We start from the raw sequence: 27,079 nt of genomic DNA, 5'->3' as shown, positions 1-27,079 counted from the left end.
AACAATCCCATTTTCCATCACAACAAAAAGAATAAAATACCTAGGAATAAACGTACCTAAGGAGGCAAAAGACCTGTACTCAGAAAACTATAAAACACTGATGAAAGAAATCAAAGATGACACAAACAGATGGAAAGATATACCATGTTCTTGGATTGGAAGACTCAATATTGTGAAAATGACTATACTACTCAAAGCAATCTACAGATTCAATGCAATCTCCATCAAATTACAGATGGCATTTTTCAGAGAAATAGAACAAAAAATTTTACAATTTGTATGGAAACACAAAAGACCCCAAATAGCCAAAGCAATCTTGAGAAAGAAAAACGGAGCTGGAGGGATCAGGCTCCCTGACTTCAGACTATACTACAAAGCTGCAGTAATCAAGACAGTATGGTACTGGCACAAACACAGAAGTACAGATCAATGGTACAGGATAGAAAGCCCAGAGATAAACCCACGCACCTATGGTCAACAGATCTGTGACAAAGGAGGCAAGAATATGCAATGGAGAAAAGGCAGTCTCTTCAATAAGTGGTGCTGGGAAAACTGGACAGCTACAAGTAAAAGAATGAAATTAGAACACTCCTTAACACCAAACAGAAAAATAAACTCAAAATAGATTAAAGACCTAAATGGAAGACCAGGCACTACAAAACTCTTAGAGGAAAACATAGGAAAAACACTCTTTGATATAAATCACAGCAAGACCTTTTTTGACCCACCTCTTAGAGTAATGAAAATAAAAACAAAAATTTTTAAATGGGACATAATTAAACTTAAAAGCTTTTGCACAGCAAAGGAAACCATAAACAAGACAAAAAGACAATCCTCAGAATGGGAGAAAATATTTGCAAATGAAGCAACCGACAATGGATTAATTTCCAAAATATACAAACAGCTCATGCAGCTCAATATCAAAAATCCAAACACCCCAATTCAAAAATGGGCAGAAGACCTAAATAGACATTTCACCAAAGAAGACATACAGATGGCCAAGAGGTACGTGAAAAGATGCTCAACATCACTAATTATTAGAGAAATGTAATTCAAAACTACAATGAGGTATCACCTCACACTGGTCAGAATGGCCATCATCAAAAAATCTATAAACAATAAATGCTGTAGAGGGTGTGGAGAAAGGGAACCCTCTTGCACTGTTGGTGGGAATGTAATTTGATACAGCCACTATGGAGAACAGTATGGAGGTCCCTTAAAAAACTAAAAATAGAACTACCATATGACCCACCAATCCCACTACTGGGCATATACCCAGAGAAAACCTTAATTCAAAAAGACACATGCACCCCAATGTTCATTGCAGCACTGTTTACAATAGCCAGGACATGGAAGCAACCTAAGTGTCCATCAACAGATGAATGGATAAAGAAGATGTGGCACGTATGTACAATGGAATATTACTCAGCCATAAAAAGAAAAGAAATTGAGTTATTTGTAGTGAGGTGGATGGACCTAGACTCTGTCATACAGAGTGAAGTAAGTCAGAGAGAGAAAAACAAATATTGTATGCTAACACATATATACGGAATCTAAAAAAAGAAAATGGTTCTGATGAACATAGGGGCAGGACAGGAATAAAGACACAGATGTAGAGAATGGACTTGAGGACACAGGGAGGGGGAAAGGTAAGCTGGGACAAAGTGAGAGAGTGGCATGGACATATATGCACTACCAAATGTAAAACAGATAGCTAGTGGGAAGTAGCCACATAGCACAGGGAGATCAGCTCGGTGCTTTGTGACCACCTAGAGGGGTGGGATAGGGAGGGTGGGAGGGAGATGCAAGAGGGAGAAGATATGGGGATATATGTATACGTATAGCTGATTCACTTTGTTATACAGAAGAAAGTAACACACCATTGTAAAGCAATTATACTCCAATAAAGATGTTAAAAAAAAAAAACAACAGATGAATGCATGAACAAGATGCGGCACATATATACAATGGAGTATTACTCAGCCATAACAAAGAATGGAACTGGGTCATTTGTAGAGACGTGGATGGAACTAGAGCCTGTCATACAGAGTGAAGTAAGTCAGAAAGAGAAAAACAAATATTGTATATTAATGCATACATGTGGAATCTAGAAAAATGGTACCGATGAACCTATTTGCAGGGCAGGAGGAGATGCAGACATAGAGAATGGACATGTGGACACGGCGGGCGGAAGGGGAGGGTGGGACAAATTGGGAGATTAGGACTGACACAAATACACTCCACGTGTAAAATAGATAGCTAGTGGGACCATGCTGTGTAGCGCAGGGAGCTCAGCTCAGTGCTCTGTGATGACCTAGATGGGCGAGACGGGGGGGGGCGGGGAGGTCCAAGAGGGAGGGGATATATGTATACATATAGCTGATTCACTTTGTTGTACAGCAGAAACTAACACAACATTGTAAAGCAACTATACTCCAATTAAAAAATAATAATAATAAAGTTAAAAAAAACAACCCATAAGTGTTTCATGAAAACACGTTTTCCTTACCACCCTGCATGTACCCTCATTCCCAAAGTTTATCTAATCAGTCCTTTGATGTCTGTAGCTCACAGAAGGGACCTGATGGATTCCAGCTCTGCTCAGGGAGATGAAGCAAGTCAAACTGAACTTTTGGGGGACCTGCTGCGATTTCTGTTTACCAAGAACTCGTGAGGCCATTAAAACATGAATCTACGCCTGGCATTTTAAATATCTTCTCCTGAAAACTCCTCAAAGTGTTTACATTTATTAGAGACTATTTTCTTTCAAACGAAATACATCTACTCTAAGTGAAAAGACCACTAACCAAGAAATTTGCGTGAATCCCATCTGGCTGTGTGACCTCCGCTGACCCCTGCTGACCCTCACCGCCCTCCTCTCAAAAACTACAGTCCTGGGCTGGACTGTTTCTCAGGTGCTTTCCACCCAGAGCAGATGACACAGAGACTGAAGCTTAGTTCCAGCCCCTTCCACACACTCGGGGACAAGCAAACAATCTTTAACTCATCAAAACTTTTTGTCCCTGCACAGATACTGGTTAAGCCTAGGGAACTTTCCAGAAATTTCAGAGCTGTCTTCACTGCCAGCCGTCTCTATCAGTCATTACAGAGCAGAAAATCACTTGAAAAAACAACATACTCTTCACTGCTGGCAAAACTGAGATCATCTGAGTGATAATCTCACATCCTCAAAAGCTATAGTGATATCTGTGAGCATTACTGCCCTTAACAGCTAGAAATGGGAACCCAAAAGTGTAACTCAGAAAAGATCATTAAAAACATAGAAAAAGCAAGCCCCCAGTAAGCCGGGGGATCTTGTAACCAGCAAGAAGCCAAGAGTCCACGCTCCTCTCCTTGATGGAAACGCATGTGCACCTGTAGCTGCTAGGAAGATGCTTGTTCCCTCCAATCCAGCCAGAGGGAAACAGAGACCAGGGAAGTCAGGGCTGGCCTGGGCATAATCACAGGGCAAGGCCAGGAAGCGAATTATCTACAATCTTCCAACTTGCCCTGCTTTTCGGGCAACTGCTATTTTAGTAAACAGAAGTAGCAAATCTAACGTCTTCATTTTACCTACATTCTGGAAACTGCTCTGCGTTACTCATCTGGCCTGGATCTGGGGGCAGGTCTGGATTAGCTGGTGGAAAAGTCAGGCCTTCTCCCCGTCAACCTTCAAGTCACCCGTGCTTGGAAGGGCAGCACGAAAGAGCGGGCGAGGTGGCTGTCATCTTGGGACCTTTTCCTTCTGGCTCACAGAGGTGCACTATCTAATTCCAGAACATTTTCATCCTCTAAAAGTAACCCCATGCCCACAGCAGTCCCTCTCCTGGCCCAGCCCCTCGTAACCACTCCTCTACTTTCCTTCTCTACAGATTTGCCTCTTCTGGACACGTCACAGAAATGGAATCATATCACATGTGGCCTTTTGTGTCTGGCTTCTTTCTCTTATTATAATGTTTTCAAGGTTTGTCCATGTTGGAGCATCAGTGCTTCACTCCTTTTTATGGCTGAAAAATACTCCGTTGTGTGGATATACCACGTTGTGTTTGTCCGTTCATCAGCTGACGGACATCTGGGCTGTTTCCACTTTGGGGCTATTGTGACTAATGCTGCTATGATCATTCCAGTCTTCACGTAGACATGTATTTTCAGTTCTCTTGGGGAGACACCTAGGAGTAGAATTACTGGGTCATATGGTAAGTCTACGTTTAACCTTTTGAGGAGCTGCCAGACTGAAATCACTTAAGTAAGCTTTTTATTGAAAGAAACATCTATCCATAAAAAGGCAAAAGTCCTAAGTGGACACCTCCACAAATTTTCACAAAGTGAGCTCACGCATATCACCAGCACCCAGATCAAGAACAGAACGTGACCAGCCCCCAGAAGCTCCCTCATGGCCCCTTCCAGGCCCTACCCCACCCGGAAAGGGAATCACTATCCTCACACCACAGATTAATTTTGCCCGTTTTTGAACTTTATCTAAATGGGATCTTTCGTTTCCAGCTTCTTCTGTTCTATGTGGTGTTGTAAGATCTAGCCATGGTGTTGAGTGTGTCTAATTATCGTTCGTTCATTCTCTATGCTCTACAACAGTGAACTTTTTCTATTAAGGGCCAGAGAGTAAATATCTGTAGCTTTGTGGGCCACGTGGCCTCTGTCGGGACTACTCAACTCTGCCACTGTCACGTAAAAGCAGCCAGAGACAGTACACAAATTAATGGCTGGGGCTATGTGGCAATGAAACTCGATTTATCGACAATGAAGTCTGAATTTCATATAATCTTCACCTGTCACAAAGTACTATTCTTCCTTCAGTTTCTTTCCATCATTAAAAAATATAAAAAACGTTCTTAGCTCATTTTGCCTCAGGCAGTGAGCTGGATTTGGCCGACGGGATGATGTCCTTTGCCTCTTCCTGTTCTATAGTATTCAATGGTGGAAACAGACCGCCATGAGTTTATCCCTTCTACTGTGGATGGACATTTGGCTGGTTTCACACTTGGAGCCATGACACTACGAGCTAATCCCCAGATGACCTGGGCAGACGGAACGGAAAGTCATCACTCAGATTAAAATATTAAAAGTCTCGGAATTCTCTGGCAGTCCAGTGGTTAGGACTCTGCGCTTTCACTGCCGAGGGCCCGGGTTCGATCCCTGGTCAGGGAACTAAGATCTCGCAAGCTGCACAGTGCAGCCAAAAAAAAAACAAAAACAAATCGGAAGTCTCCAATCAGCAAGGAAGGCTCGTCACCCCAAGGGTGAGTTCCAGCAGGTTCCTCTGGCAGCGTGGGCGTGGTGGAAACTGCCACCAAAACCCCCTCCTGGCCCCGTGAGCCCTTCCAGCAAGCTGGCCTCGCCGTCCTTCTCCTCCCTGTGCCCTTGCAGTAACTTAACTGCCATTCAGGGCTTGGCAAATGTTTCCTACAAAGGGCCAGATGGGAAACGTTTTCAGCTCAGGGGCCATGCAGTCTCGGTCGCAATTCATCCAGTCGGCCCTTCGGTCGTTGAAGCACAGAGCAGCCCAGACAGAGCGGAAAGAAGACGTGTACCTGTGTGCCCTGGCGTGTGACCTACAGAAACAGGCCGCGCTCGGGGGCTGCTGGGCGCTACTTGACACAAGCAGTCACGGGGCATCTGCCACCTGCCAGGCCCTTGTCCACGGTGCCAGAGCCACCGGCAGGCCTTCAAGCCTCACCTACCAACACAAGCAGCAGAGCAAGCGTCACCACCCGCTGGGAACGTACACAGATGAAGAGGCACGGCCGTCCTGCACAGGATTCTGGAAGGGAAGGATGGGACCCCGGAAATGCAACCACAGGACCTCCCGGACGGCGTTTCAACCTGGAAGCTTTGGAGGTATAAAAGGTAGTTCTTAACACACACACATACACATCAAGGTTTCTATGATATCCTACCATCGGAAAAGTTTCTCCAACAAATTAGCTATTCTAATGCTTCAAGACACCAGATGCCCGTGGCTTGTGAATACAAATATGGTCATAGCATCACTTTGACAAAGTGGTCAAGGCCATCAGGGCTAGAGGTCACACATACTCACAAGACACCGTGAAAGGAGTGGGACACAAGGAGGAGAGGATTCGAGAACACAGAGTTCAGAGCCAGGCCTGAGATGACAACTAAAAAAAAAAAACGGAAAAAAGCTTCATGCCTTACAGATTTTCCAGAAGCTCCAACAACCAATCACAAGTCACTTTTCTTGCAACCCGCATGGATTACAGCAGGCACTAAACTCAGGGCTGATGTCTGCTGGCCGCCAGCTCCTCGGTGCTGGCCGCTCCTCTGAAGGCCACCAGCCTGGGCTCCCTGGGGCTCAGAGGGGTGTCATTGCACCACTGGGCCACCAGAGGGTGCTGTGTGAGCAGCCCTGCTGCCTGGGGCAGCTGAGCCCACCGGGCGGGGCCTGCCTCCTCTCCATCTGCTCCAACCAGTACCCTGCCCTGCCTCACCCGCCATCCTTCCCTCAGCCTCCTTTAGCCCCAACTCCTGCCTCAGGTCACAGGAACTCCTGTCTCCACAGCCCATGGCTTGGGCTCTGTGCCCTGAGCAACTCAAGGGCAATTCCCGCTCCAGACCGTGGCCACTCCTCTGTCACCTTCAGTGGCTTCTCGGCTTCTACACACCCTCTGACTCCAGTGCTTCCCGAAGTGTGCTTGCAATGGGTGGGCCTCACACAGCCTGCTGACCGAAGAGTCGAGACACATCAGAATCCACAGTGTGATTCCATCTATGTGGCATCCTATAAATTATACGTTAGGTGGTGACACGGAGGCTTCGTGTTCGATCCATTAAGCCATACAGTTAGGTGTTATGCACTTTGGGGCGTGTTTGCTATACTTTGCAATTTGAAGAAGTGTTTGAAAATGCGGGCTGCCCATCAGGAAATGCAGCTTCTTAGGCACGATTCTCACTTGTGGCTTTTGCCCAGCGCATCTGTTCCGTCTTCCGGCGATAGTAGCGTCACTTTTCTTTGGAGCACAAGCCCTTCCCCACTCCCCACGGTCCTGGAGGTTTGGGCAGAAGGGGACTACGGTGGGAAGGAAAGCTCCAGTTCGATGGGCAGGGGCTTCGGGGCTGTCTAAAAACGCTCGCTTTCTTTTGAGATGCAGAAGCATTTGGAGAAGAGGAGGATGCCCTGAAAGAGCCCTCTGCCAGGCCCGTGGAGGGAGGCCTGGAGGGGGAGAAACTGAAGGGGGCATGGGGGGTTAGGACACCTGGGCCCTGCAGGCCAATGTGGGTGCCTCGCCAGCCCCGCCGAGCCTGCGCTGCGCACCTGTAAGAGGGCTGAGCGCCCTCCGAGGCGGCCCGGAGACGGGCAGAGAAACACTGGCACCTGGCACTTGCTAGATGAGCCGGTCACTGACTGGATGGCAGTGCAGCCGAGCACTTAGCTCCGCACAGGGGTGCAAGAGCAGGCCATTCTCGCCCCCCAGAACTGTCCCTCCCCTCCATTGGGTACCAAAGCTTCCCCTCCCCACCGTGGGCATGTGACCCAGGTGGGCCAATGACAGTCTCCAGCCGCCAGGCACAGCGACTGGCTGTGGGGCGAGCAGGGGACCCATGCAGTGCCACATGCGGACGACAGCGAAAAGGAGGACCCTCCTTCCAGGGGAGTGGCTACCCTGGGAGCCGCCACCTCTGCGGTGGGTCTACCGCGGGGGGATGAGACCGGGCGACGCCGACCAAAGATGGACGGGCCAGGGGCTCCCAACAGGCAATTCTGCCCCCAGGGGTCACTGGGCACATTCTGTCACCTCGGACAGGGGTGCAGCTGGCATCTAGTGGGTGGAGGCCAGGGTTGCTGCTCAGCACCCGACAGGGACCAGGACGGCGCCAAGGGCCGCCAGCGCTGAGGTGGAGAAATTCTGCCTTCATCCAAACTGGGCCAAACGAGCCTTTTGGGCACTTCCCTGCATGGGGTTATATTTGGGGGCCCCCGAGTCAACTGGTGACCTTTGAACCATGTGGATTCACAGGTCATTTCTCCCCAGAGTGGCCTTCCACTGCAGGCAAGCTGTGCTTGAAGCAGTGGCACCCACCAGGGCCAACTGTGTCCCTAGGCAGCCACTTGGCGGTGCCTGGAGAGAGTCCCGGTTGTCACGACTGCGGGGGAGGCCGGGGGGCGCTCCCGGCATCAAGTGGGTACGGCCAGGGATGCCGATAACCATCCCAAGTGCGCAGGACGGCCGCACAGCAAAGAGCGGCCCGCGCCAACGTCAAGAGCGACACCGAGAAACTGAGCAAGCAAGGGCCTTCCCGTTCCTGCGGCCGGTTCCCTGGCTCCCGCCAACGCCACCAGTTCTCCGCGCCCTGACAGCGGGAGCAGCGCCTCTCCCGCCTTCCCGCACATCTGGCACACTGCGCAGCTGGCTAAAATGCGGATTCTGACCCAGCACGGCCACGGTAGGGCCTGAGACTCTGCATTTCTCACAAGCTGTTGCTGCCGGTCTGCGGACCACACTTTGAATATAGAAAAGGGACTGGGCTGAAGTCAGAAACCCAGGGAGGAGGGAGGCGTGAATTGGGAGACGGGCACTGACATATACAGACCCTACCAGATATAAAGCAGACAAGCTAGTGAGAACCTGCTGTAGAGCACAGGGAACTCTACTCAGTGCTCTCTAATGGCCTATATGGGAAAAGAATCTGAAAAGAAGAAACCCGGGGAGCCAGGCGGGACTGGGGGCCAGAGACAGAATCATGGCCCAAGCAGATTAACAAGCCGTGGTCAGGGTCTTCCCTGGGGGCGCAGTGGTTGAGAATCTGCCTCTAATGCAGGGGACACAGGTTCGAGCCCTGGTCCAGGAAGACCCCACATGCTGCAAGGCAACTAAGCCCATGCACCACAACTACTGAGCCTGTGCTCTAGAGGACGCGAGCCACAACTACTGAGCCTGCGAGCCACAACTACTGAAGCCTGCATGCCTAGAGCCTGTGCTCCGCAACAAGAGAAGCCACAGCAATGAGATGCCTGCGCACTGCAACGAAGAGTAGCCCCTGCTCGCCACAACTGGAGAAAGCCCTCGCGCAGCAATGAAGACCCAACGCAGCCAAATTAATTAATTAATTAATTAATTTTAAAAAAAGAAGCCATGGTCAGAGGCAGGCAGGAAGGCAGGTGACTTGAGGGCTGAGAAAGGAGAGTTTTGAGGAGGCGCGGTGAGCAGGTCCCAGGCCAGTCCCAGCCCTGGCTGCACAGCCCAATCACCTGGGGTCTTTCACAAAGGCCCCCAACCCCAGGTCCAGCCCGGAGTAGTTAAATCCGGGTCTGGGGTCCCAGGCATCGGCACTTCTAAAGCTCCCCAGGTGCTTTCAAAGTGCAGCCTCTCAGGTGAGACCCTGAATCAGGCTGGGATGAGCCCATGAATCCCCTGGGGTCTTATTAAAATGCAGATTGTGATCCTGGAGGGGGGTTGGTGGGGAAGATGGCAGTCTTGGAGCTCCTGCCTTTGAAGAGTGTCACACCTCAACTCGAGGGCTGCATTACCACAATCATCGTCATGACCTCATGACCGTGTGATCCAGTGTAAACCCTTTCCCCCCAGCCCCTCCTCCTAGGGCGGCCAGGCCAGCTCCCCATCCACTCAGTTCTCTGACGGGGGAGGAAATCAGGAGCTTAAAATGAATGAGGGGACGCCGGCCTGCCTTTATTCATGCCCTGGATCTCTGTGCACACACCACCATGACACGCTTCAAAAATGCAATCCAATACAAATCCACAGCTAGCTTCAAATTACACAACAGACATGCGTCTCCCAATGTGCTCGTGTGGATAAAGAAAAAAAATTTTTTTTGCCATGCATGTTTGAGGCTATAGCAAACATTTGTTAAACATACCAGTATCTTCTGCCTCCACAATGCTCGCTCACACACTCACACACACACACACACACACACACACACACACTAAGGGACTTATGGGACTCCATCAAGTGAACAAATATACGCATATGGGAGGCTCAGAAGTAGAGAAAGAAACAGGCAGTCACAGGGAGGAGGTGCCCATCCATGGCTCTCCCGGTGCCTCCTACCCGGCATCCCTGCCACACCCCAAGGAGTTAGAGGGAAGCCTTGACCTTGGTCTTTTCACCCACAGTTGTAATACTGCTGCATGACTACATGCATGTGAACTGCCCTGGACACATGGCTCTGTCGTCCCCACCCAATTTCTAGAATAACTATTGTACCTGATGCTCCCAGTGCCCCACCCATATCCCTCAAAACCTTCCAGTGAGCTCCAGCTGATTCCCAACTGTATCTCTGCGCCTGAGGTCACTGCCTCAGGCCCCGTGGAAGGTGGCTCTGCTGGTGTGGCACGCCTGAAGAGCATTATTGGGAGCAGGTATTAACCGATGACCCTCAGGAACTGGTGCATAAATACTCCCACTCCCTCGCCCCCTGAACGGGATCATTTCAAGGCATGTGTTTCGTACCTGTGCAGAAAAGACTTAGCGCTGCAGGCCAGAGACTGCTCTCTTCAGAAAGGCCTGCTGGCAAGGCTGGCCCTCGGCTGGCACCTGGGAACTTGGATTCCAGGAGGGTTGACACCATCCCCAGCACTGATAAGAATGGCTCGTGGTACCTAAACTGGTTGTCCAAGTACTGTGACTGATGCCGAACCTCTGCTCTCCTTCCGGGAGTCTGGAATTTTGATACGAGCTGGACAGAGTGCCTACAGGACCAGCCCGCAGTAGAAATCTGGGCACTGAGACCAACAAGCTTCCTGGGTAGAGAGCGCGTCCCCCGTGCTGCCTCAGCTCACTGTGGGCAAAGTGAAGCACATCCTGTGGGACTCCACGGGAAGAGGACTCTGGGAGCCGGAGCCTGGTTTCCTACAGACTTTGCCCCGTCGCCTTTTCCCTTTGCTGATTTTGCTTTATAGCCTTCCATTATAGGAGGTCACAGCAGTGAAGACAACTGTACACTGGGTCCCCTAAGTCCTCCTAGTGAACCCACAGATGACTCGGGGAGCTCGTGACACAGCAAGCGTCATTTTCTAGAGTTTCCAAAGCATGGAGTTAAGCTCCGGCTGCCCACAGGGTGAGCTGCATTAACAGCCCAGGCTCTAACGGGTGCCTTCTTCTCCCGGTCGCCCCTCCCAGCGTCCCTGCAGCACCCAAGAAACGCCCTGCACCAGAATCCTCGTCTCAGGGTCCGCTTCTCAGAGAACCCAAATGCAGCCCACTTTCTCTTTCTTCAGCCAGGGATGCCTTTGCCTGCATAAATCCCTGAGTGATGTTTATGGCCCTGTACAAATGGGCAAAATCTTCATGACCTAGGGCTAGGCAGAGATTTTAGGGATGACACCAAAGCACGACCCTTAAAAGAAACCAAATGGGTAAGTTGTACTAATGGGCAAAGTAAAACCTGTCATCCGTGTAAGAACGCAGGAAAACTCCCTGACACACTTTATTGAATGCAACAGGTGACCTGGCAAATCGGGAGGGCTGGGTCCCGGTCCTGGTCGCGGCCCCAGACATTGAGCTTCAGCAGCTCTGGGGCAAGGCCCAAGAATGTGCATTTCTTACAAGCTTCCAGGAAGGTTGATGTTGTTGGCCCACAGACCGGGCTTTAACAACCAGGGGCCCTTATAAACCCTTCATTCCCCTCCTATTCCCCACTCCATTTCCTTCCCTGCATCCTTCCCCTTGTGTTTTAATTACTACTGTTTTGAATATCAATCTTACTTATAAACTGGAATCATTGTTTCAAAGCTTGCTGCCTCTGAGCTCCTGAGGGCAGAGGCCTGCGTTACTCACCCCCATCTACTGTCTGCACCTTTGAGGCAGTGTTTGCTGAGCCTGCTGTACAGTTACAACATCCGTTAACCCTAAAAAGCTTCACCCACCGCACACACAATCTCTCCTCTACAAGGAGCGTTATTAAAACTACATCCATCTAGACCTAGAGATGATCACACTCAGTGAAGTAAGTCAGACAGACAAAGACAAACACCACATGATATCACCTGTATGTGGAATCTTAAAAAATGATACACGTGAACTTACTTACAAAACAAAAATAGACCCACAGACACAGAACACAAACTTACGGTTACCAAAGGAGAAAGGGGGAGGGAGGGATAAATTAAGAGCTTGGGATTAAAATATGAAATTGATAACCCACAAGGACCTACTGTATAGCACAGGGAACACTACTGCATACCTTGTAATAACCTGTAATGGAAGAGAATTGCAAAAAAAAAAAAGAATATATATATTTACGTATATACGTATAACTGAATCACTTTGCTGTACACCTGAAACTAACACAACATTGTAAATCAACTACATTTAAATAAACATTTTTTTTAAAAAACAAACAAAACTGCATCCATTTAGAGATAGAAAACTCTATGAAGCAGTCAGCTTAACACTTGGGACATCACTGCACAGGCACACTCAAAAATACATACAAGAAAGATAGCTTACCTGTGAGTGTACACAGGACAAAAAGAATACAAAAACCATACTCAAGTCACTAGATGTGAAAATGAGAGGTTGGGACACGTCTCTTTGACTGCATCGCCTTTCACATGCACCATGGTCCGCAGTTTTATCCTCTGTAGCAACGCAAGTCTGAAGGGCATGCCTTGCTTTCCCCTCCTAGGTTCGGGGGGTTTCTTTAACTGCTCGATTCATCCTGATTTTTCCCTTATTACTTCTCACCCAGCAAAAAAGCTGGGCTGACAAATATAGACAGATCTCTTCCTCGGTGCAGCCGGCCAACATCCTGGCTGACGCCCAACCACAGGCATCTGACCCAGAATCTTGGGAGCCCAAAGAAGTGGACTTTGGACCCATCACAGTGGGAAGGGGGGAGCACCAAGACTTGGCAGTCCCTGTAGCAGCCGGATGAGCCAAACCCTACTTCACATTTCTTATCCAAGTGCAGGAGGTGAGAGGGAAATTGGTTTAAAACTCCCTTTAAGTTCTCTCAAGAAATGTCTCTGAAATACGTTCTCATTTGTGGCCCAGAACTTTTGCTCTAGGAAATCCCGTTCTACAGGATTTAAACTACGAGACTACAAGCCCACAGATACAAGAAGCTCAGCGAATCAATACACCCCAAGCACCCAAATAAATAACAGAATAAAACCACACTGAGGGGTGGCATAATCACATTGCTAAACCCAGTGAAAAGGAGGATATCTTAAAAGCAGCAAGAAAAGAAAAACAGCAGCAAGAGAAAAAAAAGACACCTATATACAGAGAAAACTATGCGACTAGACACAACCATAAGGATGAACAACCTACCACTACGTACACTGACAAGGATGAAATTCGCAAACCCAATGTCAAGGGAAGGCCAGACACAGGAACACACGAGTCCATTAAAACAAAGTTCCAAACAAGCAAACCGAATGTGCGGAGTTAATCAGGACAGCAGTTACCCTTGGGCTGAGGAGTGACCAGAAGGGGTGGCTTCTGGTGGCTGGTCACGTTTTATCTTTTTCTTTTTTTTTAATATTTAGTTAGTTAGTTAGTTAGTTAGTTAGTTAGTTAGTTAGTTGTGCTGGGTCTTAGTTGCAGCTCGCCAGCTCCTTAGTTGCAGCATGTGGGCTCCTTAGTCGTGGCGTGCGAACTCTTAGTTGCAGCAGGCATGTGGGATCTAGTTCCCTGACCAGGGATCGAACCCGGGCCCCCTGCATTGGGAGCACAGAGTCTTAACCACTGTGCCACCAGGGAAGTCCCACTTCCTGTTTCTTGATCTGGGCACTGGTTACCCAGGTGTCATCACTTTGTGAAAATTCATCAAGCTGTACACTTACACTTTACACACTTTTCTGCACATATATTTCAATAAAAGATTTATTACTCAAGGCAACCCAAAAGACCCATCAACTAGAATTAAATCTCATCACCTCACTGTACAAAAGTTAGATTTTTTAGTTGGCATGCTGCAACACTTCTCTCAAGCGCCTGTGAACTACTTTCTTTCTCTTTTAAAATACCTACCTAGAAAAACTGATCTCCCACTGAAATAATTCAGGTCCAAACTCTGAACCCTCTGACCGAGCAAAGGCACTGGGGTTGGCAAACCCACCATGACATGGGCTCCAAGCTGCACTACAGGCTGGAGCACGTTTCACTGGTGCAGGGAGAAAAGGCGAGATGCTCCCAAAGAAAGTGACATCCCAGATTTGCAATGCTGGGTGCTTGAAGTGACAGCAGACATCCAAACCCCACTGGCCTTTGGGGGCTAGTGGAGACTGAAGTCTCCAGGCTATGAAGATCAACAGGGAAGTAGACATTTTCCTGAAATATACACAGCTGTCCATTTACTTAAAATCAATGCACTGAAGCTCATCATCAATATGCCCTAACTTACAATCAATAACCTAAACCGTGCGTGGAGCTCCTCTCCTCCCCAGGTGTATTATCTAGAACGCTACATAACAAACTAGCTCAGAACTCAGCAGCTTAAAATAATAAACATATAATCTTACACAGTCTCTACGGGTTGGGGATTCAGCAGCAGCTTGGCTGGGTCTTTCTGAATCGAGGTCTCTCAGGAGGTTGTCGCCCAGGGCCGCAGGCATCTGAAGGCAAGTCAGTGCTGGCTGTTGGCGCGAGGGCTCGGTTCCACTGCACCCTGCGCCTCCACGGGACTGCTTGAGCGTCCTCGGGACACGGCAGTCAGCTTCCTCTAGAACAAGTGCTCCACAGGAGCGAGGTGGAAGCAGCAGTCTCTATGACCTAGCCTTGCGAGTCACACGCCGCCCCTTCCAGCGTGCCCCGCCGCGGGCACAGTCAGCCCTGAGGGACTCAGTGTGGGAGCGGCTGCACTTGGCCATGAACAGAGGAGGCAGTCATCGGGCCCGTCCTGGAGGCCGGTTCCCCCACTAGTCAAAGCTCCTCCCCTCCCCTCTCCATCTCACCTGAAACCCCACCAACTTCGAATTCATTTGAGATGATGGAGTCTCGCTTTCAAGATGCAGACACCTTTAGGCGGGTGACGGGCCACGCTTCATCCACCCCCTCCAGCCAACCCTCCAGCCACCGCACGGCGCTCCCCGGGGAGGTTAGACCCAGCGGCGCTGACACTGAGAGGAGCCCCCTGGTGGCCACGTGGCGAGAGGCCGAGGGCCACGGCACCCTCCGGCGTCCCCAAGAGAAGAAAGCTCAAGCCGCAGGATGCACAGAAAGAGACGTGAGAATTAAAGTTTGTCAGCTTCAGAATGTTGCCTGGAGCGGGCACAGAGGGGGAGGGTCACTTCTACCTCCCCCAACTGCTTTCCCCCTTGGCCCCTGCCCAGCACCCAGCCCTCCCCGCACCCCTTCTGCCCCCCAAGGCTGGCGAGCTGGTGCAGGGCACGGCCGCCTTCCGCGGCACGGCTCCTGTGGCCCCAGGGCTGCACGGCTATTTGTCCCCTTTCGGAACACAGCCTGCGTGTTGGGAAGGGGCTGAGGCCAAAGGCACATGGCCTCCGGTGACACAATGGACTCAGTGTTCTCACATCCCGCCCCCCTCCCCAGAGGGCAGGGAGACGGCCATGAGGTCTCCGCGTTCCCGGCACCCGGGGCCAAGGATGGAGAACTTCCGCACAGTAATAATAACAACAACGACTCTGGATAGGGCTCCCGTCCTAAGCGCGTCACACGTATCAGTCACCAGGGCTCCTGACACTCTGTGAAGTAAATGCCGTCACCCTCAGGCCCACGTTACAGATCAGCAAGCTGAGGCAGAGGGGAGGTTAGGTCTCAAGCCCAAGTCCCACAGACAGTGAGAGGGGAGCCAGATTCCCACCAGGGCCCGAGGACCCTTCCTCTTGGGTCGTGAGAGGACTGAACAGGCCTTGTTCCTCTCAGGACCCAAGAGCTACCTGCTTCCACGGAGAGGGCACTGCTCGCCAAGATTCTCCTAAACTGCGCGGAAAGCGCTCAAGTAAAGGCTGCCGGGTTACCGTCCAACCTCCCCGGTGGGCGATGGCTCATGTGCCCTGGCAAACACCGCTGGATTAGTTCACCAGCGTTGCCCTGACAAGCCCCACAGGCCGGGTGGCTCGAACGGCAGAAACTTCTTGTCTCCCAGTGCCGGAGGCCAGAAGCCTGAGATCCAGGTGACAGTGGGGTTGGTTCCTTGGGGGCTGTGAGGGCAGGATCCGTCCCAGGCCTCTCTCCCTGGCTGGCGGACGGCCGTCTTCTCCCCACGCCCCTTCGCACCCTCTTCGTCCTGCGCCTGTCTGTGCAGAGACCCCCTCTTCTTATAAAGACCCCAGTCACACTGGACCGCGGCCACCCTCAGGGCCTCGTTCTAAGTTGATTACCTCTACAAAGCTCTCATCTCCCAGTAAGGTCGCATTCTGAGGTACTACGGGTTAGGACTTCACCACGTGCGCTCTGAGAGACACAATATCAGCCCATGACAGCGGCTGAAGACGATGCTGGTGAGAGACGCTGCCGTGTCCCTCCCTCTCCTGGGACCTCTGCAGACCACCTTCCTCGGCAACAATCTACTTCCTGCTCATGTGGGCTACTCCCCCTCGGGGATGAAAACAATGTCACAGACACTCACAACCAGCATGTCCGTGAAGGTTAAATGCACGGAGTCCTCCAATGCAGCCTCGAGGTGTCCTTCTCAGTGTCCTCAGAGCAAGGCCACAGCGGGAACACGGCCACGGGGTGGCTTAACCGTATTCCAGCGGGGTTACCAAGGTGAGGGCTGAAATGTCAGTCAACTCCTATGTTTTGGGCAAAAGGGGGGCTGGTGGGAGGCCTGACGGAGCTAAGAGGAAAATAATGTGTCTGGGATCGTTGCGGTGGCCCCTCTCGTCCTAACCCAACCAGCACCTCCAAGGGCTCCGGTGGATGGAAACAATAAATTTTACACTGACCTTCGCAACCCAGAAGGGAGGCTAAGATCCCGGCAGGAGGTAAGCTCCGGCCACCCCCAGAGACGCGGTAAAAAGTGCGGGGCGAGCCCAGGGGCAGCAACAGCAGCCACGAGAAATGAGTCAGCAGGTCCCCGGGCACCAGGGCAAGGACCAGACCTCCCGAGGGGATTAACAGAACTCGGCGTGTCTGTGTCACGCTCCCTCCGGCCAAACCCCACCCCCACCCCCGGATCAGCGCGGCCGCTGGTGGGAGCAGGCCCGGCAGCGTCCTCGGGGGGTCGAGGGCCCGGCCTAGCCCGCAGGGCTCTCCCCGCACGGGACCCGAGGAGGGGGACAGTCACCTCCAACGGGGAAGGCTCTGGTCTCAAACCTCCATCAGTCCAACCGACGGCCCCCTGCCTGCTCTCAGGACCGGCACAAGGACCCGCACGGGAGGACTCGGCGACAGTGGGCCGTGGGCGACCCAGGCTGGCCAGCACGGGGGTGGCGTAGCCCTCCAGGCAGAGAACAGCCCGTCCACAGGGAAAGAGGCAGGCGGCAGGCTCGAGGGCCCGCGAGAAAGCTCGAGCAACTTCATCCACACCGGGAGGCCGGAAGGGGAGCCTTTCCAGTGTCATCTGTGGAATGCAAGAGCTGTCGCCTGTGCTGTCCCTGCGAACCGCCGCCCGTCACTGGTGACACTGTCCTGAGAGGCGCTGCAGGCGGCCTCCACCTCGCGGCGCTGTCGCCACACTCACAGTGCTACCTGACCGCACGCGCTCCTCTGACGACCAAGGCCCGCCTGGCTCCAAGCACGACACGGCTGCTAAACCGGTTAAGGGCACGGTCCTCTAAGCTGCAGCTCACCTGGCCACCCAGGTCACCGCTCACGTGGCCACCGTCCCGACCTCCTCGCCGGCCACCCTGCTTTCTCTCTCACCCACCTCTGACTTCTCTCCTTACCGCAGCCAGAGCCATCCGTTCGAACACAAGTCCCGAAGTGTCACTCTCCCACCCAAGAGCACCCAGTGGCTTGCCATCACACCTAGAGTCACCAGGGTTGGTGCCACTCCTGCCGAGTCCCCACAGGGTCCGCCCAGCCACCCTTCCAAGCACCTCTCCCACCACGCTTCTCTGGGTGGTTCTTCTCTGGACACGCCCACCTCCTTGCTGCCTCGCCTCAGGGCCTTTGCACTGGCTGTTCCCTCAGCCGGAGCTCTCTGCCCCCTCGATGTTCACGTGGCTCCCCCTCAGTCCCTGGTCACGTGTGGGCCCCCAGAGGGGCCTCCGTGACCGCCCTGTCTAACCAGGGTTCTGAATCCACCACTGCCCACCCTCCGCCTCCCGCTATATTTCATGCGACAGCACAACCTATCAAATACAGTTATCTTCTCTTTCCTCGACTTCAATGTCACTTCCACCGAGGCACGAACCTTGGCCATTTGGTTCCACGGTAAACCCCAGTGCCTAGACTGGTAGGTCTCAAGCAGGGGCAATTTTGCCCACCAGGGAACACTTGTCAATGTCTGGAGTTCAGCCGTCACAAGTGGGGGACGGGGCAGTGGGTGCAACCCACATCGAGCGGGTGGAGGCCGGGGACGCCGCTAAACATCCTACCGCGCACAGGACAGCCCCCCACAGAGAATCATCCGGCCCGAGAGCCCACAGTGTCCAGGGCGAGAAACCCTGGCCTAGACACACGGCAGGGACCCAACAGATACTGGCTGAACAAAGAAGTAAATGAGGGAGTGAATGAATGAATGAATATCGAGGCTCACATCTCATGGAAACACCTTTGCAGTTCTCAGGACATCGGTGGTCTTTTCTAAGGGTACTAACATTTCACTTAATATTTCACCCAACGAATATTTAATGAGCACTTACTCTGCCACGTGCTATGTGCTGGGTTTACAGTGGTGAACAAAGCACACACAGTTCCTTCCCTCACAGAGCCTATAGTGCAAAAAAGAACATTCTGTACAAGGCATCTGGGGACCTGGGTGGTTCCCCAACTCTGTTGCTACTGGTCACGTGACCGTGGGCAAGTCACCTGACTTCTCGGGACATCTCTTGGTCATATGTAAAATATAAGGGTGGCTTTGATTTTTGAAGCTAGCTAGCTTCCAACATCTAAATTTTATGCACTTAATTAATCCCAGAGGTCTTTTCCTGTTTGGCATTTTTACATTGGCATAACACCATAAGCATTGATTACAAAAGCTTGAGGAATCCACACACCCATCAAGAGGGGACTGGTTAAGTAAACTTCCACACCGTACACACTCTGGAACATGCTGTGAGCAAGCTGATGCATGTACAACAGCTTCCAAACAGCAGGAGTAAGAGAAACGAGGTCTATCAAGTATATTACTCTCCCAAGTACTTTCACAAGAAAATGGAACGAATGAATGAATCAGTGCTACATGACACAACACGGATGAATCTCACAATCATGCCCAGTGCAGAAGCCAGACATAAGAGTGTACAGATCACAGGACTCCAGGTATATGAAGTTCAAGAACAGGCGAAAGTAAACTGTGCTGACAGAAATCGGCATGGTGGTACCCTCCAGCCAGAGGATTTGACTAAAGGAGGGCAAGATGAGGCCCTCTGGGAGTACCAAGAATGTTCTCTTCAGTTGGTCAAAACCAACTGAATTAAGATCCATGCATTTCATTCCATGTAAATTACATCCTAGTGAAGAAAAAAGAAAAAGGAAAGTGCTATATACCTTCTATAGATGGATGTATTTGCATAGACATTTTCTGTAACAGTATATAAGACAGTTATCAGTGGTTGCCTTTGGAAGTGGGATGGGGGACCGGGAATGGGAAAGAGACTTTGTCCTCTTTCCATAACCTTTATCCTGTGTGAAATCCTCCCAAAAAGCATCTATTACTATTTCGATGGAAAACAAGTCATTCAAAAAATACTTATCACTCTCTAGAAAGGAAACCAGCCCTGCCCTTAGAAAGGACAACTTATCTCTGGCCAGCCCCTGACAATACAGTCAAGCAAGGGTTTGATAATAAGGCCTTTCCCGCAGCCCACACGCCAGAATTTGCACAGGGCTCATACACCCACCCTCCTCACCACTAACTAATCCCCCTGGGTCTGGTTTGGGAGGGTGCAGGGCTGGAGGGCTGCTGGGTAAGCTGGGAACCTCCGGGCCAGCAGGTCTCCCCTGGGGCCTCAGGTTTGTGCGGTCAAGGGCACCTGGAGCTCAGGTTAAAAATGCTCCCCGTGGGCTTCACCCTCAGATCTCAATCAGAACCCCTCACATGTCCAAGAGTCTATATTTCTTTTCTACCTTCTTTTTAACTTTCTATTGTGCACATTTTCAAACACACAGCACATTATGGAGAAGAGTCCAATGAATAACACCAATCAGATTCAACCAGTGTTCCTATTTGACTGTATTTGCCTCTTCTCGCTCTCTCTCCATTCAACTGAACCATTTAAAAGTAAATTATTGTGGTTCTCAAAGTGTGGTCTGGGGACACTCTGAGGTCCCCAAGGCCTTTTAAGGGGGTCTATGCTGTCAAAAACATCCTTATAATAATTGTAAATTTTTATTTGCCTTTTTCCATTCTCATTCTCTCATGAGTGTCCAGTGGAATTTTCCAGAGGCTACATGACATGTGATACTGCAACAGACTGAATGCAGAAGCAGGTTTGAGAATTCATCTGTCTTCTATTCAGCCATACATTAAAAAGATCTCCAAAAATGTTTAAAAAAACCCCAAAAAACTTTAAAAGTAACTTATTGCTCTCATGACACTTCACCCCTAACTACTTCAGCATGCATCACTGAAAAATAAGACTCCTGTACATATACACGTGTTAGTTACCTACTGCTGTGTAACAAATTACCCTGAAACGTGGCAGCAGGAAACAAGCATGTCTCATCTCACTGCTTCTGTGTCAGGAATGACGAGTGGCTGAGCTGGGTGCCCACCACACCACAAGATTATGGCACCTAATCAAACTTACAATCGTTTCCTCACATGATCGAGAAGGCAGGCACATAAAAATAACCCAGGTGTCCCCAAAGCCTATTACCGATGTTTGTTCAGGCCAGGATCCAATCAAGGGCACAAGTTATATTTGGTTATTGTCATGGACTGAATGTATCCCCCCCAGAATTCATATATTGAAATCCTAATCCCCAATGTGATGGTATTAGGAGGTGGGGCCTTTAGGAGGTGATTAAGTTATGAAGATGGAGCCCTCACCATGCGACTAGTGCCCTTATAAGAAGAGGCCAGAGAGCTAGCTTGCTCTCTTCCCACCATGTGAGGACACAAGGAGAAGGCAGCCGTTTGCAATCCAGAAGAGAGCCCTCACCAGAACCCAACCATGCCGGCACCCTGATCTCAGACTTCCAGCCTCCAGAGCTGTGAGAAATAAACGTCTCTTGCTGGTAAGCCACCCACCCTGCGGTGCTGTCACAGCGGCAGAGCTGCCTAGGACAGTGATCCCATCTCTTAACTCTCATTTGATGGAGAATCCTCCTCCATTTTCTTTTTTTTTCTTTTTTAACTTATTTATTTTATTTATTTTTGGCTGCATTAGGTCTTCCTTGCTGCGCGGGGCCTTTCTCTAGTTGCGGCGAGCGGGGGCTACTCTTCGTTGCGGTGCGCAGGCTTCTCACTGCAGTGGCTTCTCTTGTTGCGGAGCACGGGCTCTAGGCGTGCGGGCTTCAGTAGTTGTGGCACACGGGCTTCAGTAGCTGTGGCTCGTGGGCCCTAGAGCACAGGCTCAGTAGCTGTGGCACACGGGCTTAGTGGCTCTGCGGCACGTGGGATCTTCCCGGACCAGGGCTCGAACCCGTGTCCCCTGCATTGGCAGGCGGATTCTTAACCACTGTGCCACCAGGGAAGCCTTCCTCTTTTTTCATTTTCTTTCACATCACTGACTGGGTGCAGAGACAGCGCCCAATGAACCACCTAGGGTGCCAAGCCATTCTGGGGACAAGCTACCTGGCCGGCTGTGGGCGCCACCTGTAAAGAAAATGGCTGGAAGTGGACAAAGGAGGCTGCCTGTGCCCTGGTCTCTGCACACTGGCTCTTTCTCACTGAAGACCAACCCTCCCCCAGGAGAGCAATTTTAATGGGGCCAGGAAGAGGCAGAGAAAGCGAGCTGAGGGCAAGGGTATTGGGGGAGGGGCACACCACAGTCCCAGGCCCGTGGGGCGACAAGGATAATTTTTCTGATCATTATAAGCTCCCTCCCCCAAACCCACTACACATGGCCCACGCCTTGCAATGCCACTGCCATCACCGCTTCCTGTCTCCCGGGAGTTTCCAGCTTGCTGACCCTCTTACATCCATCTGATCCCCCCAGAAGCCAAAGAAGCAGGACCAGCAAGTACAGTAGCCCCATTTACATTTTCGGCAACGGCTCCAAGAGGTGAAGTGATGCAGCAAAGCCGCTCTCTGAAGTGCCAGAGCCAGACCTTTAGCGGCCAGTCCTGCACTGGAGCGTAAAGCGCATGACCGTGGCGGCCACAACGGGCACCAGCAGCCCCGTATCTCACTCCCTCCTTTCGACACCTCCACACAGGTCCTTCTATTCCCACTTCTGCAGATAAGGATGGGGAGTCTGGGCTACCCCAGTTCCAAACATGCTGATCTAGCGCTTGTGTCTTTCCCTCTTTCCCTGACACTCCGGCAAGCTAGCTTCCCAGCTACGACTGGCACACAAAACAGGCCTCCTCTCTTTGACTGAAGCTACTTCTGGAACCCCAGAGCATAAAAAAGTCTTCGCATTGACAACATCATGAAAGGGAATCGGATCTCTGACCAAGGGCTCAGCATGAAACAAATCATAGGAAAATGAATTCTAGAATACCAGAGGCAGAAGAACATTTCAAGACCATCCAAATCAGTGGTTCTCAACCAGGGGCAATGGAGCGCCACGAGGGAACAAGTGGCAGGGTCTGGAGACATTTTTTCATTGTCACAACTTGGGGTGAGGGGGCTACTGGCATCTAGTGGGCGGAGGCCAGGGATGCAGCTAAACAAACGTCCTCCAGAGCACAGGACGGTGCCCACAACACCATCCAGCCCCAAACGTCAATAGTGCCAAGGCTGAGAAACCCTGGTATAAATTCCTTGGTGACTCTGGGGACAAGAAAATTGAGTCCCAAAGACACAAAGTGACTTGTCCCAGGTTCCACAGTCCCAAAGCCAGACGTGGAATCACGTCTCTACTACATCTGTCTATCATCTGCTCTGTCTGTCTAGGGGTGGGCTGGGGGAGAAGGGAAGGTAAGGGCCGGAGGATCTTCACTCTAATAGCCAACCTGAACCAAATGAAGAAAACTGCAGTAAATTAATTACTGAATTACTGCAGCAACGCATCAGGGTGTCCAAACGCTGAAAGAAATGCCTTATTTAATTACCAACGAAAATAGCATTGTTTTACAGGTCCTCCCACAGTTGCTGGATGGGTCAAATGATACATGGTGTGAGTTCCAATACAATTCAGTGATACCACGGCTTCCAGAGGGGTCACGTTTTACAGGAAAGAACGCCACATTCTCCTCCTAAGGGTACCCACACATGTCCTGGCCTCGGGTCGTATGTGAACCAGAGAAAGGAATGTAAACACAGGCCTGAACTCTCAAAAGAGTCCATTAAAATCCCACCCCCTGTTCTACTAAAATTGAAGTCAGCTGATGCCCCTCCATCTGCCACTGTGTCATCAAGCCCCTTCTTTCAGCAAGCAAATTATTTAGCAATGGAATCAAAAAGAACACTGGAAATTCATGGCTTTTGGTGTTCATTTCCAGCTCCACCCCCTTCTAAAGACCTTTTTGTTCTGAACAGATGTAGCTGGTTTGCACTCTCCAACACACGCACATTGGAAGCTTTATTTTATTTTATTGGATACTGTTATTTTTTAATCTATTTAAAACACCTGGAGCAAACAAACACATTTCTGACATACCCCTTTAAATGCTGGAACCTTGCAAAATAATGCCAAACAATTTAGACCGCACATCTAGCTCTTCAAATGCTAACCAAGAAGTTTCCATTCCATTTCAAGCAAAGCAGCAGCTTGCCTTTGAAAGAAATCAGGCTGACTACTGAGGACAAACCCCCGTAAGGAGAACCAGTAAACGCGTCATTATTTAAGAAGCACAATGACCGTCGGTAAACAGTTACCTTTGACAAGCCCCTCTCTCTCCTTACAATGCGTGTACTGTGATCATTCCTGATATTTTTCCCCTCCTGTGAAAGAGGCCCGGGTCTTTCAGTCTGGCCCCTGCCCACTTTCCCAGGGTGCGCCTGCCAAGACCCAAGTCACGCGTGAGCCTGCAGCAGCCGCCCTCCGCGCCCCCCTGCTGCCTGGTGCCTGCAGCAGCCGCAGCAGCCAGAAACCACACTTTCGCTTCCTGGGGCGCCGACGGGCTGCAGGGGCTCCTCCTGCAGAGTCCCTTACCTGCAGTGCCACATGGCACAGGCCGGTCGCCCAGCTGCACCGCATCCTAGAGCATCGTTTCTTCGGCGCAACGGCTGCGAACGCGCTGACGTCACCGGGAGGCGGGCTCACGCCGCCACGTGACGCCCTCGGGGCGAGGAGGGGAGGGGCGGGGGGGAAAGACCCTGGAAGTCCCTGGAGGTGAGGAGCGAGTGCCCGGGAAGCCTCGCTCTGGCCTCCTTTCAGGGCGGTGTGTTTGGTGTGGGCAGCTGGCCTAGCCTTCCACGAACTGTGGGAAACAAACAGCACGCAGAAAGGGAGACCCAAATGACTCCAGGCTCCACGCAGGTAATAGGATTTCAATAAGGGGATTAGTAATGAAAGGAAATAATTTAGTCTTTTATTTTTAAAAAGTCTTTATCAAATGCGATGGAGAACTAAGTAAATAAATCTATTTTGTGCAAATCAAAATGACAGTTAAAATACAGAGTGCATATACATATTTTGCATAGAGGGTCCATGTTTCAAACCGTATATCAAATACATTAATTTTAAGCATATTCATTGTGGAATGTAATACTAATTGCACTGATGAATAATGCTTTTAATTACTCTCAGTGCCTGCATTCCATTATCAACGTGTTTTTGCCGAAGAAAACAACAGTGACACCACAAAGTTATACTTCTTACTTGAACATTTGACTGTTTAAAGTAAAGCGCTATTGCATGAGCATGGTTGTACTTGTGTCTGTTTTCTTAAATCTTCTGGCAAAGAATTTGATCTCTCAGACATGAAAGTTAATTCGCAATAACTCATTACTATACGTTTTCTAATTTTTATCACGTTCTGCGGAAGTGAGTCATCTATTACAGAAAATATGTACAATGTCAATATTTCTCATTCACAACTGAAACAGCCTTGCCTAGAGGGACTTAGAAAATTCCAACTGTGAACATTTCGTAAATTTGAAATGGCATATTTCAGGCTTAAACTGTGAAGATATCAACTTTCTTGCCAAACCACATAAACGTTTTTGAAATGTGAAAGAGCAAAAGCAGGAACTGTTTTTATTTGTATTCCAGTTTCATATAGATTAGTTTCCTTTCGTTTGAGTTTAAATTGCAATTTTAACATTCCCTTGGCTGGCGCCCCTGAAAGAGATGTGAAATGGGTTGTTTCACAAGCAGGCCAGGGTTACCACGTACTTGCTATTTATTCCGGCAGCTTTCATGTCCTTCTATATCTAACCCCGGGCCCTTTTACCACCATCCCCTCCTGATTAACCAAATTTCTGTTCAGAAGGTCAGTCTCTAATTTGGGGCTAAATAATGGCCCTTGTCTCGCCCAGCGATCGATTATTTTCAACTCGATTTTAAAAATCAACAAAGTGGCCGTACGGTATTCCAGGTCCTTCCTCTCATTTGTTTTTCTGAGTGATAAGCAACTTACCTTTTGCTTTCAGATTCCTGAGATATAAAATTTATAATGCTACCGAAATCCCCTGCTCCAGTGGGTTGATGAGGGTCCGCTAGAGACAGAAGCTGACAAGCTCATTTTCCTGCCAGAGGCAGAAGTCGATTTCAGCCTTCGGCGCGCGGGGCGGGCCCCCACTACCCCCCAGCCAAGAGCCAGGCTGCGAGCGTCACGTGCTCCGCCCAGCCACTCAGCCCTGCCCGGCAGGCTGGGTCACCTCGGCTCTGGAGGCCGGCCCTTCCAAGCCTCGTACAGTCGGTTCCTTCGGGTGCACAGAGGACCCAGCGTCCCCGACACGGGACGCGCTGCCCGCTGGGGTTGGGCTGCCGGGACTACGGTGGTGCGAGTTCCAAGAATCGACGGGAGCTGGGACGCGGGGCTGTCAATAAAATGCCCTCCGAGGTCCGAAGTGACTTGCTCTGTGTTCCGGCTTGGCGGAAATGACTCAAGCAGAGGCACCTTCCTCGTCGTGGGGCGATTTTTTTTGCCAGTAGGTTAGTTTCGCCTTCTCTTCTCCAGGTGATTGTTCAAGTGTGAAGAACATTACAGCAAACAGGCAATTCAGGAAAAGCCTAAAACTGGGGCGCACCGTTTTCAGCAGAATGAGATCACTTCCGACATCCTCCACCTCCACCCATGACATTGTCCTTTTGGCAAGGACTTAAAAAAAAAAAAAAAAAGATTACCCCCCCCCCATAAGAATGTAAATTGAACAATCTTCCTGGTGGGCTGTTTAGCAATTCCTACCAAAAACCTTGCAAATATGCGCGGGTTGAAACATACAGTGGGCCCCGACAGCTATTGCTATCATTTGCTCCAGGAACTAGCCTCATTAGGAAAAAAAGGAAAGGAACGGAAAGAATCGTGAAAGGAAAAATTGCTGCAATATTATTTATGACCTCAAAGCACCAGAAGCAAGTTAAGTGGCCAAAAACAGAGGATAGGTTAAGTTTATAAGACATCGGTACAACACAAGAATTAAAACGGATATGGTAATAGATACTTTTCGACATGGAAAGACATTCACGGTGTCTTAAATGAAAAAAAGCAAGCTCCAAAGCATTATGTGCTGAATGATCCGACGAATGTATGTAGGTGTTGAAGGGAAGCAGAAGATGCCACCCCCAAAAGGAAGCAGAAGATGCCACCCCCAAAATATGCCACTTGGCATACTGATTATTTTGAATTAAAGTTACTTAAGAAACAGCCTGTGCAAAAAAAAGACACTCTGACTTTCCTTGGTCCCCCCAAAAGCATGTGAAGGTACCCTGCCCCCCACCAGGTGGATAAAAGGCATCCTTATTGCAGAGACAGGGAATTCACCACCTGGAAGGCTGTATAAA

General features: G+C 50.3%; 1 protein-coding gene across 5 annotated transcripts in view; it reads right to left on the bottom strand.

Annotated features, from left to right (window-relative positions):
- Positions 1-25,862, bottom strand: part of LOC137757635 (H(+)/Cl(-) exchange transporter 4-like) — a 70,176-nt gene extending 44,314 nt beyond the window's left edge. For 2 of the 5 annotated variants that reach the window (XM_068534231.1, XM_068534234.1), the window contains exon 1: positions 25,713-25,862. Coding sequence is in view for 1 of the 5 variants with exons in the window: in XM_068534233.1 (XP_068390334.1) it covers positions 24,284-24,328 (45 nt within the window). In the remaining 4 variants the exon portion in view is untranslated. Of the gene's footprint in view, positions 1-24,283; positions 24,361-25,712 lie in introns of those variants that run through there. The other 3 variants (XM_068534230.1, XM_068534232.1, XM_068534233.1) reach the window with 2 other exon arrangements.
- Positions 25,863-27,079: the final 1,217 nt, after the last annotated feature.

Source organism: Eschrichtius robustus, chromosome Y (genome assembly GCF_028021215.1).
Source record: "Eschrichtius robustus isolate mEscRob2 chromosome Y, mEscRob2.pri, whole genome shotgun sequence".
Classification (NCBI taxonomy): Eukaryota; Metazoa; Chordata; class Mammalia; order Artiodactyla; family Eschrichtiidae; genus Eschrichtius; species Eschrichtius robustus.
The sequence above is the reverse complement of the archived record's forward strand: the minus strand, read 5'-3'. Positions and strand labels throughout refer to the sequence as shown.